General features: G+C 35.8%; 1 protein-coding gene across 1 annotated transcript in view; it reads left to right on the top strand.

The window, feature by feature from the left end:
* Positions 1-13,452, top strand: part of LOC102685600 (protein phosphatase 1 regulatory subunit 37) — a 53,697-nt gene that overhangs the window by 6,939 nt on the left and 33,306 nt on the right. Inside the window, exons 4-7 of the mRNA XM_069192975.1 lie at positions 7,155-7,200; positions 8,256-8,356; positions 10,453-10,572; positions 11,169-11,316. Coding sequence (XP_069049076.1) covers positions 7,155-7,200; positions 8,256-8,356; positions 10,453-10,572; positions 11,169-11,316 — 415 coding nt within the window. The remainder of the gene's footprint in view (positions 1-7,154; positions 7,201-8,255; positions 8,357-10,452; positions 10,573-11,168; positions 11,317-13,452) is intronic.

The following is a 13,452-nucleotide window of genomic DNA, read 5'->3' as shown; positions in this document are numbered from 1 at the left end:
AATGAATCATGATGGAGATGCAGTGCACAATATCCAAAGAACAATAAGAAAGAAGCTGATCCTTTGTCAGATGCCAGGAGGAGGTCCTTAAGCTGGCAGGAGAGGCTGGATGGTGTTACAGTATACAGTGATGTTACTGGACAAAAACATCCAGCCGCAGATTGATGACAATGGAGATGCTATTTGTGTGTGGAGCTGTGAGGGTTTCACATTATACACTACAGTGTTAAAGAGCATGTGTCAGGTACTGCTGTTGCAGATCCTTGACAATCGGGATCTTTGTACTGTACATTGTGAACATGTTTTTGAATACTATTTGAGATGCCACAACCTGACAAATACCTTCCATAAATGTCTTTAGAAACAAAATAATTTGGAAATTATGTACAGTACATTCTTTTCTTTTAATCTAAGTATAATATTAAAAAAGCAGATTGGAAGTACGGACTTCTAAGATGCTTCTTGTAATATAACAGAATTTGCAGATGTCTTTGCAAATGAGTACAAGTACTTGCAAATACTTTATTAAACATTTTGTTTTTAGTGAGGAAATAAATTTGAATTTTCTCAGTGCATGATCATTAACTCCTGTTTAATCTACTGACCAAATATCATAAATCATGTTTCCCAGATTGTGATTTTTTTCATGTAAAAAACATGTGAACTTTGGTTTAATTTGGCCCTGACATGACTTAAAAAGTCAATAATAGTGAGACACAGCGTTAAAAAACAATGGTTCACATTTTCTTACACTTTTTTTCTTCGTCTGATATTAGGCATAAAATAAAAATAGCTGACGGAAATCACATGCTCTTTATAAACTAGGGCACTATCATTAATACGCTAGTATTATGTCTACACCAGTCTAGATTTAGTAAGCCGACAAAATCTTGGAAGCATTTAAATGGAGGAACTACTTTTTCTTATTGTGTTTGTAAAGTTCTGCTATACTGTATAAGAAACACAATAACCTGGAGATGCTGAGCAAGAGCGAAATATTTTTTGAATTTTTGATACCCGTATCACAACACACTGATCTTTTGTAATTTTGCCTAAATGAATTGCCTGACCTTTTGGAAAGATGTAGAGTGTTCAGGCAGCCGTGTGGAGGAGAGGTCAGGGCTCTCAAGTTGGAAGGGTGTAGGGTGAAGCCTGGGGCAGGCTCCACTGCTGTCCACTCACGTGGATCGCTCCGGTAGCATGCCATGCTGCACAATCGGAAGTCGATCTGGATGTGTGCACCAGCCAAATCCAGTCATAATGATGATTGCATGATTTCTTGTTTTATATGTATTATTAACACGATTGGTGCGGATATAAAAGGGCTGCCGTGAGAAAAATGCAATTAACTTTAAATAAAGATTTCAAATTGCACGGCCAGTCATCTCATTCTTCTTTATATGATGTGAAAGAGCATGTTTGTCAGTGTTTTTAAGAAAGTGAACTCTTTACTTTGCCCACAGCTACAATACCCGAGTTTTTGCACCGGAGTAGTATGATTGACATGATGTTGATGGAAATGTCTGCGTTCCTTATGCTTCCTCACAAGAATGTCTGTAACAGAGAAAACCTGGAATTAGTGGCATGTTGGTGAATCATTTAATGAATAGACATCAGTTATTACTCTTGCCGATTATTCAGTTGAGTGGTCTGAAGAGAAATCAATTACCTCTACATAACTTCATTCTTTGTTTGAAAAAAAAAAACCCAGTGCAAGACTGAGAACATGACATTTACAGCTTAAATTCTTAAGGTCAGACTCATTTCATGCGAGTGCTGTTTTGGCTGGGTATTACCCATGTGAGAAACTGCTTCAGCAATTGAAAGACCTAAAAACGGCAGCTGTTTTATATGCAAAATCTTTGCCAATGCACCACTGGTTTGTAGGCTCTGATTAAGGCTAATATCAGAATACCATGCCTAGGTAATGTTAGGTTTCCTAAGATTAATGCAAAATCTAGGTCTGTGAAAACTGACACAAGTGTTTTCTAATCCTGAGATTTTTTTTCTCACAAATACTGGTTAACTACAGTATAAATGCTGATTATTGTTGCTCCATCCTAATGAATAGTCTGACAGAAGTCAATATCACTAATAAAAGTATCTTACAGTATTTCTGTGGCTTTTGTATTTAATAGAAAGTAAACCTTTACAATATGTATTTTAACATTTTTAATTTAATTTTAACAAGTATTCAAAATTGGTCATTTAAATAGATTTTTTGTAAAAGTCATCAATCAATTTTATATAAAGTTTGTGCTTTTTACAAATGCTAAAATGACACCCTGAGTTAGACTTGCTTTAGAATAGGCATTGGACATTTCAGGGCATTGCCCCATCAATTTAATTCTTACATGTGTCATTTATAGAAGTGAATGGCAGTGTTGCTTGAATATTTTTATTTAGTTACTGTATGTGGGATGTGGGTCCCTTCTCTGTATACCAGTAATTCAGATTCTGAAGAGTTTTAAGGCTTTCATTTGAGTGCTAAAATACGTTTAAAATAATAACACCAACAGCTGTGACTTGAAAGCTGATGCTTGAATAAAGTATTTAAGGTCAAAAAAACAAATTGTATGCCAAGAACAGTGAATTCTTATTTTCTTCAATTTAAAAATGAAAATGACCAGGCTTAGTTTTTAAAAACTGAAGAGTTTTTCAGTTAAGCTCAGTATGGTTATCTTGCTGTTAAAGATTTACATTTTGTTTTCTATTGGCAGACAGTCACTGCTTAGGTCTCTTTCATTCCTTTTGTATTTAAAAATACGAGTTCAGTGTGGGAGAAAGGGACACATTGAATTCCTTATGGTCATGTTGTGAAATTCTGTGAATTTTGTGTGCAGAAAAAGCTTGTAAAATTGTTGCTGTGACGATTTTGTGAAACCAGATCTATTTACTTTCTCTAAAGTGAGTAGGCACCGTGCAGAAGACACTATTCTCATGCTCATGAAGGCAAAACAGCTGCTTGAAACTGAATAAGATCTTACACCTTCAGCAGACAAGACACTGCATTCTTCTGGGCTGATAAAGCGCTCCAGTTTAGGAGTCTTGTTCACTTTTTTAGTTTCCGATTTTCTTTTCTAAGTATAATGATGCTATGAAAAAGACAAATCAATCAATCAATCAATCCACCAGAGACACTCAATGAAATGTAACTGCAATACAAAGCTGCCCAATATGTTAACCCCCATTATCTGAAAGCAAGGTACTTCTGGCCTTTAAAACCTAAATGTGCTTTTTTTAGTGGGCATCCACTCTGACATTACTACAGTATGCACAGATTAAAGGTATCAAGGAAGGAGGCAGAAGTATAAGATTATTTATCTATCTACTCTTACAGAATCTATCATCATGATACATATATGTTACTTCAGCCACTTAGGGTTACAACATATTTGACATGTAGTCCAATTATACCTTTTGCCTAAGAATGCAGTGTCTTGTATTTGAAATCGGAACCAATGAACAAAGAAAAACAGTGGAAATATTTTGAAAGTCAATTAAAATTTTGTGTACGTTTTCATTTTTTTAATGATAAATTAAGTTACTAATTTTGTCTATGCTCTTTCTAGACACTGCAGGTTTAATTGCTAATTGTTAACTGGGAATGAATACATTTGCATATTAATTAGCTCCCAATTTACATTTTTAATTTGCTGCCTTCAAAGGGTGTGAGATAAAAGGTCGTGTTATTTTAAATAATTTATGCTTTATTGCTGAAAAGATGCTGAAAGGAAATGTGCAGCTGATTTTAACCCCTGAGAGCTTTTACTGTATAAAGCACTCTGAAAATTATTTTAAAAATCTAATTAAATGAAAAAAATGAAGTGAAACAGTTCTTAACACAAAGCCACCCAGAACTGAAAAGTGCTTCAGTGAGTCTCCAGGATTTGTACAATGAAGTATAGAATGCACTGGAGATGGCTTTGTTCAAGTCAAGTACATACAGTAAGCTGCATTTCCAGGAACTTACAGTATATCTTTTTATAACTTTCTCCACTGTTTTGCTATTTCCCTTCATTACACTTTGCTGTGTAAATTTTTTCAGAAAGTTAAGCAGTAAAGTACATTCAATTGTTCAAAATTAAAATGTTTTAGAATTCCTATTTTCTTTGTGGAAAACTATGCCTGTGAAACACACCTACAGTATTGTAGACCAGCTTCCTGTGAGGCACACAGTATTATTCCTGAATATATGGTTCCAGATGCAATTCAATCCTTTGGTAATTTTTGTCCAAATTTTATTGTCCATCTCATTTCCTTCAGTACACTTCCTTTAAAAAATATATTTATTTGTCCATTCTATCATGATCCAGATGAAGGTTTATTTCATGTTACTGTTCCCATTTGCTCAGCTTTGTTAGAGCTATTAACATTAATCACTATGCATTGATACATTTTACAAATTAGCTGGAAGTATGCTCAAGAACATTTTAAATGTATTACTAGAGTTTGGACTGCATGCTTTCAGAAAAAATCTTTAGTTCAGTAAATGTGATTATTAATATTGTATTTTTTCATTTCGCTCATTCATAGATTTACAGTTTATTCTTTGCCAATGTCTGGCCTCTGCACTCTCTGTCATTTGTTTTTCAGTCAGCCGTGCTTCACGGAAGGTGTAAGGCTTTATTTCTGCTCAGATGGGAAGAACTGGGGCCCATGTAATGGTTAAAGAACCATATTTACTGACATGCGTCTAAAATGTGAGAGAGATTAGAAGCGTTTTTGCTTAATTGTCCAATATGTTACGTATTAGCGCAGACGTTAATGAGCCATGGAAAGCTGCCATCCCCTGACTGTGAGTCTTAAAGTGCTGCAACTCCCCTTCATGCTACAGAACTGGGTCCAGGGACATTGGAATTTTTACTGGTTTATATGTGTTGATTTGTTGGCTTTATTTCTAATACTTGTTTTTTGTCTTGAAAAACACCTTGCATATTCCTGTAACCATGACTTTTCCAGCTGTTACCTCTCCTGTCTAGGCAAGGTCAGAGCGAGACGGTTTTAGTGATCTTCCTTTCTCCTGTCAAATCTAAAATTAAATGAAGTTATTTCCTCCTGCTTGTAAACAAATGGCTTAGCAGAGCCGGTGAAGAGTTTTTAGCATGTTCACTTTTAGTTGAACTTTTCCTCTTATAACATTTACACAGTATTGCAGTACTGAGGAACGGATATCCCCCTGAATATACTTCATAGTGTAATCTACACTCGCTAAAAAATAATTATTAAACTATACTGGAATTGTAAACAAAAATATTATGCAGATGAAGAGTAAAGTATAATACTGCCCCTTTACAATGGCAAAATATATTTAAAATATGTACGGTATAAGCAAAAAACATGCAACATATGTCTGTCAGACATCTTTACTTTACATAATAAGGTTCAACAAAAGGCTGCTGACGTGTCTTAAAATTATACTACTGAAATCATGTTATGCTTGTTTTCAAGAGGGGAGGTTTATAGAGTCACTTTTATCATCTCAGAACAATTTTTCTTCAATGTTATGAGTTAGATGGGCTGAAAGGGCTGTTCTTAAGATTGTATAATTGCCAGGAGAAATGTTGTCCATATCAGCCACCCAGACAAATATGTCACCTGAGAGAATCTGTGATGGAGTTAAGTGATATGGATGGAACAGCAGACAGCCAGACAAATGCATCAATTGATGGGCAGCTGTTTTTAATTAGTATACAGTAGATAATTGGGCTGGGTTTTACCATAAACAATTAGCCAAACGGGATAAATAATTTATTATTTGATTGCGAGAATATACAGTAAATACGAATTGACTATAAAAAGTCAAATTATATTTTCTTCATATTGTTATAGTTTTAATTATATAAATTATTGCTTTCTTCCTTCAATAACAATATTTTTTGTTCAATGTTTTCCATATTGCAATGAGGTGTTTCTGAGGAAATTATTCTAGCCAGTCCACTTGTTAAATAAGTAAACCTTTTGTGCCATTTTAATCTTTTCACAGTTGTATTTTATTTCTAAGGTGTTTGAAGCCACAGCTATCCCGATATAACGTCAAACTGTAACCCTATTATCTTATTATTATTATTATTATTATTATTATTATTATTATTATTATTATTATTATTATTAATACAGCGTGCTGCATGTACCGTACATCCACAGTATTAGCAGCTCTTTCTGTGCCTGTGTGGTACTATGTTTTCCATTTACATAAATGCAGGGTATTTGTAATTATATACTACATGAATTATGTGCACTTTAATATTAATGCAGCTTGTCTGATTTATAACTTTGAGGAATCTTTGAAAACAAAAACAAGCAGAACTACACAATTTTGTGTCTGTAACATTTGAAGGTGGAGAGTTAAATGTAAATGGCAAGATGTTGCAAAAGCCATCAACATCTCTGGCTTATGAATTTACAATGCATGTGTTGTCCCTCTGGTACTGGCATTATTCAACACTTAACTCTTCTGGCACAGGAGCTTGATGATTCTTTAGAAGACATTGGTGGAACATTTGTAGTGCATTCATTTATTTTTGTTCTGTAAAAATGTTTAAAACTTTTGGCTTGCTACAGCACAGAGCAATTGAAATCAGTAAGGCAATTCACAACAATTGCAGTGCTTCAACTTTAGAGCGAGTAAAGCATTAGTGCCCATAAATGATTAGATAAGAGATTATAATATAGAAGAATAGTTCTGTATATGTCTTCTGCTTGTAAAATGATATCACAAGGGAAGTTACCTGTTTGTTAGCCTTTAGAGGGCACTTTGATTTGTTTTGACAAAAGCTCATCAGCTTTTCAATAAACAGAACAGAGGAAAACAGATATTGCTGAAAAGACCTAATTTAAACAGTACCCATGAATTAAAGCATCAAACAAAAAGATTGTTACAAGGCCATGAGCCACAGGAGAATTTTTATTTTTTATCCCATCCTTTCCTTAGGACAACATTAGTCTCCAGTATGTTTGGAATCCATTTCATATGGATGCATATTGGAATACATTTTACGATAATTTGTTTGAAACAGTAAATGCTGACTCTAGTCTATAGTTACATTTTCTCAGATATATGTGATGGAAATATATACTGTATATACCTGAAGTTGACTGAAAAAGTGTTTGTTTTATATGACATTTTCTATCTTGTTTTACATGACACACAGGGCATCACAGATGTGAGTAACAGGGCCAGATGCCTCGATCTGAAAGGTACAGCTCTGGAATTTAAATGACCTCTGAAGAGTCTGATTTTTATCCACTTTGTAGAGGAGAATGCATTGGTATGACTGCTTAGATTTCTTTTCAACAGAAATGTATTATGTGACCAACACGTGTTGTGTGAAACAATAAATTGACAATAATATATAATATTTATTTTTTTCCTTCAAAAATGATGATCAAGTTTCTCTCTCACAATCACAAAAGTTATCTTCAAAACTGTAAAACACAGCAGCTTTTGGTTTACTGTGGTGTTGTAAAAACTTGGTTAGGTCTCCACATGCTGTGTATGGTATGGAGATCTTAACATTTTTGATTTTTTTGTATGATTAAATTAATTAACTTGCGTCTTTAGGAGGAATACCTTCAGCATTTTTGTATTTCTTTTTTGTTCAGTTTGGTCAGCATGTTCTTCTCATTTCGTTGTCACACAGAGATGACATCTGACTTTAAGCCTCTGCACATTATCTGTAAAAGGCAGAAGGGATTAGAAAATGGGATTTCAGATCCCTTCGTATGGTACAGTTAAGTGATTATTGTAAAATCATTTTATAAATGATATGCTAATGATGAATAAATTATTATCTACCAACATGCAGCTCAGAGCAATCTGGCACACTTACCAGCGAAGAAGATAAGAGTTTATGAGGAGAAAGGGTCCTTTTGAATATGTTCATAATAAAGATGGACTACTGTGTCCATCAAAGTGTTTCTCCAGGCTTTGTTTAAAAGTCATCTGTTTCTGAATAATCAACAGCTTCTTTGATTTTACTGGGAGAGTGGGAGAGATCTTGTTCATAGGCATGACTTGCATGTAACTAATTCTAGCTAAGACTCGTATGTACATATACTTTATATATATATACTCACTCCACAGGGGGACTTTGTGAAAAGTATTGAAAAGTCAGGCTGTTAGCGTTTGGAGATATTCTGGACTGCTATTATTCTGGCTTTGCAATTTCGTATAACTTTGATCTCTGTCTGAGATCAGCAATTTGGCTGCGCAGCAAACAATTGTAATTGTCTAAAGTCTGATTGCTTTTCAGGTGAACGATTAGATTACCAATCATGTGAGTCTCTTGAAGAAATATTGAAACTACTCCAGTTTGAAATCATCAACCTACAGGAGACTGAACTGGAGGAGAATGTAAGCACGCAAAAGGAACTGTAGGAGAGTCGGGTGTTTTATAGATTATGCAGATTGATGCCCTCTTTGTTTGGTTTCACTTAAATAGAGCTTCTGCTTATTTTGATAATGCAGTAAAATAAATATTACATAAATTATACCCAATAGCAAACAAATATACAGTACAAAGAGCCTATAGAATGTCTACTCACTGATTTCAAAGTGACACTTTTTGTGGCTGAACAGCCTGAAATCAAGATAAATTAAAACAGAATTTATTTAACCTTTATTTACACATTATAACACACAACCTACAGGTGAAAAACAAAGGCTCCAACATTTGAAAATGTAAATTTAGATGTCCAAAAATTAAACATGAAAACCTACACAAATGGGTTATATACACCCTAAGTTATAGAATTGTAAATTAGCTCTTGTGTAACCAATTGACTTCCAAATCACACAAGCTAATTAGCCTCCACCTGTGTTTGAGTGTAGTGATTGTGATGATTTGAGAATAAAGTCTGCTGTTTTTGTAGGTCTTCTCTGCTGGGTAGTGCTTCCTAAAGTAAAGAGTCAAAATTGGCAACAAGAAGCTATCAAAACACTCTGGGATAAAATGTGACAAGTAAAGCACAGAGCAGGAGATTTCAAAGGCCTTAAATACTTACTAATAAGTGGTATATGGGCCCACCTAGATCTTACCTGGATCAGCAGACTTTCTCTGCAGAAAGGATTGGGACACTGGTCAGGACTGAAGGGAAATTGGATTAAGCAAAATACAGGTAGATTCTTGAGAAAACCCTGCTGCCCTGCTGAAACTGACAAGAAAGCTTACCTTTCAACATGACAATGACCTTAAGCACACAGCCAAAGCAACAGTGAAGTTCCTAAAGAACAAAAACATAAATGTCCTCAAGTGGCCCAGTCACAGCTCTTACCTCAATCCAATTGGAAATCTGTTGAATGACTTTGATGGTTGCTGTCCATCAACAGTGCCCTCACCATCTGACTGAGCCTGAACAGTTCTAAGGAGGAATGGGCAGACACTGCCGAACCCAGGTGAGCTGCATTGGCACAAACCTGTCCAAACAGAATTATTCTGTAATACAAGCAAAAACATGCTTCTACCAAGTACTAACTCAGTTAACTCAATTATATAACCCCTTTTTCTAGGTTTACATGTGTAACTAAGTATCAGAATGTTTGAGTGTTCATATTTCACTTGGAGGTTGTGTATTACAATGCATAAATGAAGGTAAAATAAATTGTGATATAAAGAGAAACTGCAGTGGCAATTTCTCAGACTGGTTATTAACAGTAACAAAATAAATTAATTGATGTTATAGAAAAAAAAACAAATTTTCAATAAAGCACAAAATTGTGAAGATTGTTAAAGTACTGTAAGTCACCATGTTATCGCAAACTCACATTCAAGTTCCCACAAATGCAACATGATTTGGCCCTTCCTGCTCACTAGTCTCTGAAATGACTAATCTACTGTGATGTACGAGTGAATAAGTACAGGTTGAGCAGCAGACACCTTGCTGGAGGAATGCTTCAACTTGATCTGCATGCAGACAGTTAACAAGTAGTATTTGTCATCAAACCATCTCAAAATCGAAAGAAATATTTCTATTGGATTAAAAAAATGTTTTCACAAGCCTGCTTGTCATAGGGCGGCACGTGTTGCCTGACAATTTGTTGCCCTATTCTGAATCACAAACATGGTGCTGCGCATACCTGGAAATTGAATCAATTTTGTGATGTAAATTGGAGGTTTACCCCTTTTAACCCCTTAAATTTAAAAATAGCATTGCAGTTCTCCTTAAATGTACCTTGATTTCAGACTGTTAGACCTCAAAATGTGTTACAGTACTTTGGAAAGGATGTTTAGACTCTATAGGCACGTAGTATGTATATATACATACGTACAGTACATGGAAAGATATATTGTATCTTATATTGTAGATATAATGTACTGGGCACATTAAAGTCACACACTTTACTAAGAATGTGATTGGGTCAGGTGGATTGCTCAGAATACACTTCTTTTCTCTGAGGAACAGCTGCAGTTTTCCTTCTGCAGTGGCCTTCAGTATTCGTATTGTTTGCAGGGGGCGTCTGCCTTGCTGGACATGATTCTGTACTATGAATCCACAGCACATCTTGACATGTCGTCAAACACAAACATTGGGGTTGGCGGCTGGCAGGCTCTGTCTCACCTGCTCCAGAAGGTAAAGACCCGGAGAAACTGCACCACAGTGAGCCAGGACCAAATTCGGACTGGATTTTTACCAAAGGGCTTGTTTTTCTCTTATTGCAGATAATATTGCAGTGGATTTATTCAAGGGGGGTGTTTGGTAATATGGTCAGAGTAGACAGAACCTTTAACATTTGGAATGTCTTATAAGAGTTCTTGGTAAAATTAGTAGAGGGTGTTGGGTTGTTAATAATATGGTAATAAAATCCAGAACTTTGGGTGATTTAAATTATTTTAAAAATTAAAATCAAGTATGATTTGGCCTTAGACACCAGAATAAAAAGCATTTAAAAGATATTCTGTGAGAGTAATAGCAAAATCAAACATTCTCACTCCAGTACAAAATTTCTTCCTGTCTTTCCAGTTCTTTTCATTATAAGCATAAAACATTTCAAAAAAATATTGACACTATTCATCCATTGAAATGTTTTTATGTGTTAATCCATTTTGCTCATCTAGAAATACATTTGGATGTTATTCTCCTTTTGAACATATGCTGTGCTTGATGAAGAGGCAGTCAGGGTCCAGGCTTTGTGCTGTCCAAGCAGCGGCCGGTGTTGTGTGTTTCAGAGCCGGTGCCTGCGGAGGCTCGATGCCTGTAACCTGCCCCTGCAGGAGTATCCTGCCCAGAGGCTGTCCAGGGCCCTGCGCTGCAGCAGGCTGGCTGTGCTGCACCTGGACAATGCCTCCCTGAACGGCCAACCCCTCTTCACGCTCGGTACGCTGCCCCCTCCCGTGGTCACAACAGTGGCAGCACTGGCGACCTGAGTGACATTTTTCCGTGAAGCTCAAGACAAAGACAAAACACACTCTAGTTTGTAGCGCAGAAGCACTGCAAGGAACGTTACACTCTTCGAATCTATATGGAGAAATACTTTCTTACTTTGACACTGGGTTCTTGCTGTTCATTTAAATCTCAAACCAGTATGCAGGTGATGCATGTTTGCTTGAGGGTAGGTCAGCAGGAACAGGACACATTGAAAGAGAAAACCACCTCTGACCTCTGTGAATTTCCCAGCCTGAGCTGGGGATTACAGTTCCTAATCTTCTGGTGCCACTTTAAACACCAGTATCCTGAGAGGCGCATCCTGCTGTGGTCAGAAACTTTGAAAATTGGCAAAGATTTCTTCTGCAGAGATTTTAAATACACAACTAACAATACTCTGTCCTTCTGGAAGATAAAAAGGTTCTTAATGAATCAAAAAGCCCTGACTCAATGTTCAAACTCTCTACTTCTTTGTTATTAGTGCAGTGCTGTCATGCAAACTACCTAATCATGATAAAATATATTTAGTAAGAACTTTTACTTACACAAATGTACTTGCTCAGTACCCTTGTACAATTACTTGTGTGTCTTTTCCGTAAATACTAAGGCTGTAACTGCGATGTCAAACAAATGACAAAATAGCAACAAGGACACAGTCAAAACATGGCTACAATGTACTAATCAGCCCCAGTCAGGGTGAAAGTGCCCTGTAGCTGTGAAATGTTTTGACACTGATAAATTCTCCAGCCTGATGGAGGTGGTGTCATGGGTTGGGCGTTAGTGACTGCCTTTGGAACTAGATCACTCATTATTATTGATGATGTAACTAATCATCAGCTGAATGAATTCTAAAGATTGCAGAAGCATTATGTCTGTTTATGTGAACGGAAATGCTTTCAGAATCATTGGGCAGCGCTTCACCTTGCAGCATGATACTGACCCAAAACATACAGCAAATGCACAAAGATGTTCATCAGGAAAAATAAATAATGAAAATCTAGAACTCGCCAAGTCAATCTTCTGATTTAATGGGAAACTGCAATTTTTAAATTAAGGGGTTAAAAGGAATCAGCATTGATGAGTGCATGTCAAACCATAATTGAAGTAAAATATACACAGTAACTTGTAAAACCTCCAATTTACTTCACAAAATAGATGAAATTTCTAGGTATGCACAGCACCATGTTCTGCAATTCAGAACATGACAACAAAACATCTGGTGACGTGTGTGGTCTTATTACATTGTAAACAAGCAGGATTGTGAATACATCTCTTTAAATCCAATAGAAATATTGCTCTTGATTTTGAGATGTTTTCCAACAAATACTGCTGACTTATTAACTCTGCATCCAGATCACATTGGAACATTTCTGCAGTGAAATTTCTGCTGCACAACCTGTAATTATTTGCTCTTACATCACATTACGTTAGTTATTACAATGACTAGTGAGCAGGAAGGGCAACATTTACATCACAATTCTCACAAACTTTCACTCTTGCCCTGACCAGGCTAGACCAAGTGTTTGTGACAACAAGGTGACTTACAGTGCTTTCACAAAGTACACAATATTGTTCTGTACCATCAATGAATTTATTTTGTAATTGAGTTTGAATAACCAGTCTGAGAAATTGGGACTGCAGTTCCCCTTTGAATTTTAAATCTAAAATGCATCTTGCATATTGAAGAAAAAACTGAAGTCAGAACACTCCAAGTACAGACCAGAACTTAAACTGTCTACATCTCAGATGATCACACAAAGAGTTTTGCAAGTGCAATGAACAGAGAGTTTTATACTCACTGACTTTTATACTCTGAAATTGACTTCAGTGAATGAATACTTACAAGCACTTAGAATCACTGTATGTTTCTGTCCTAATAAGATCAACCTTATGCCTGGAAGTGCTGAAAATTAAAACATGTTATGCTTGTCATTCATATTAGTCTAATCATGACAAATACAAATTGCTCCACTGTAAAGCAAAAATTGCAGTTTTGACTTTGCTGTCCAAATACTTTTGGAGGGCACTCCAAAAAAATAAATATGATGTAAATAACAGCTCCTCTTACAAAGCACAAAATTATGAAAG

This window comes from Lepisosteus oculatus, chromosome 8, assembly GCF_040954835.1.
Source record: "Lepisosteus oculatus isolate fLepOcu1 chromosome 8, fLepOcu1.hap2, whole genome shotgun sequence".
NCBI classification, from domain to species: Eukaryota; Metazoa; Chordata; class Actinopteri; order Semionotiformes; family Lepisosteidae; genus Lepisosteus; species Lepisosteus oculatus.
Note: the sequence above shows the minus strand (reverse complement) of the source record. Positions and strands in the feature narration are given on the sequence as shown.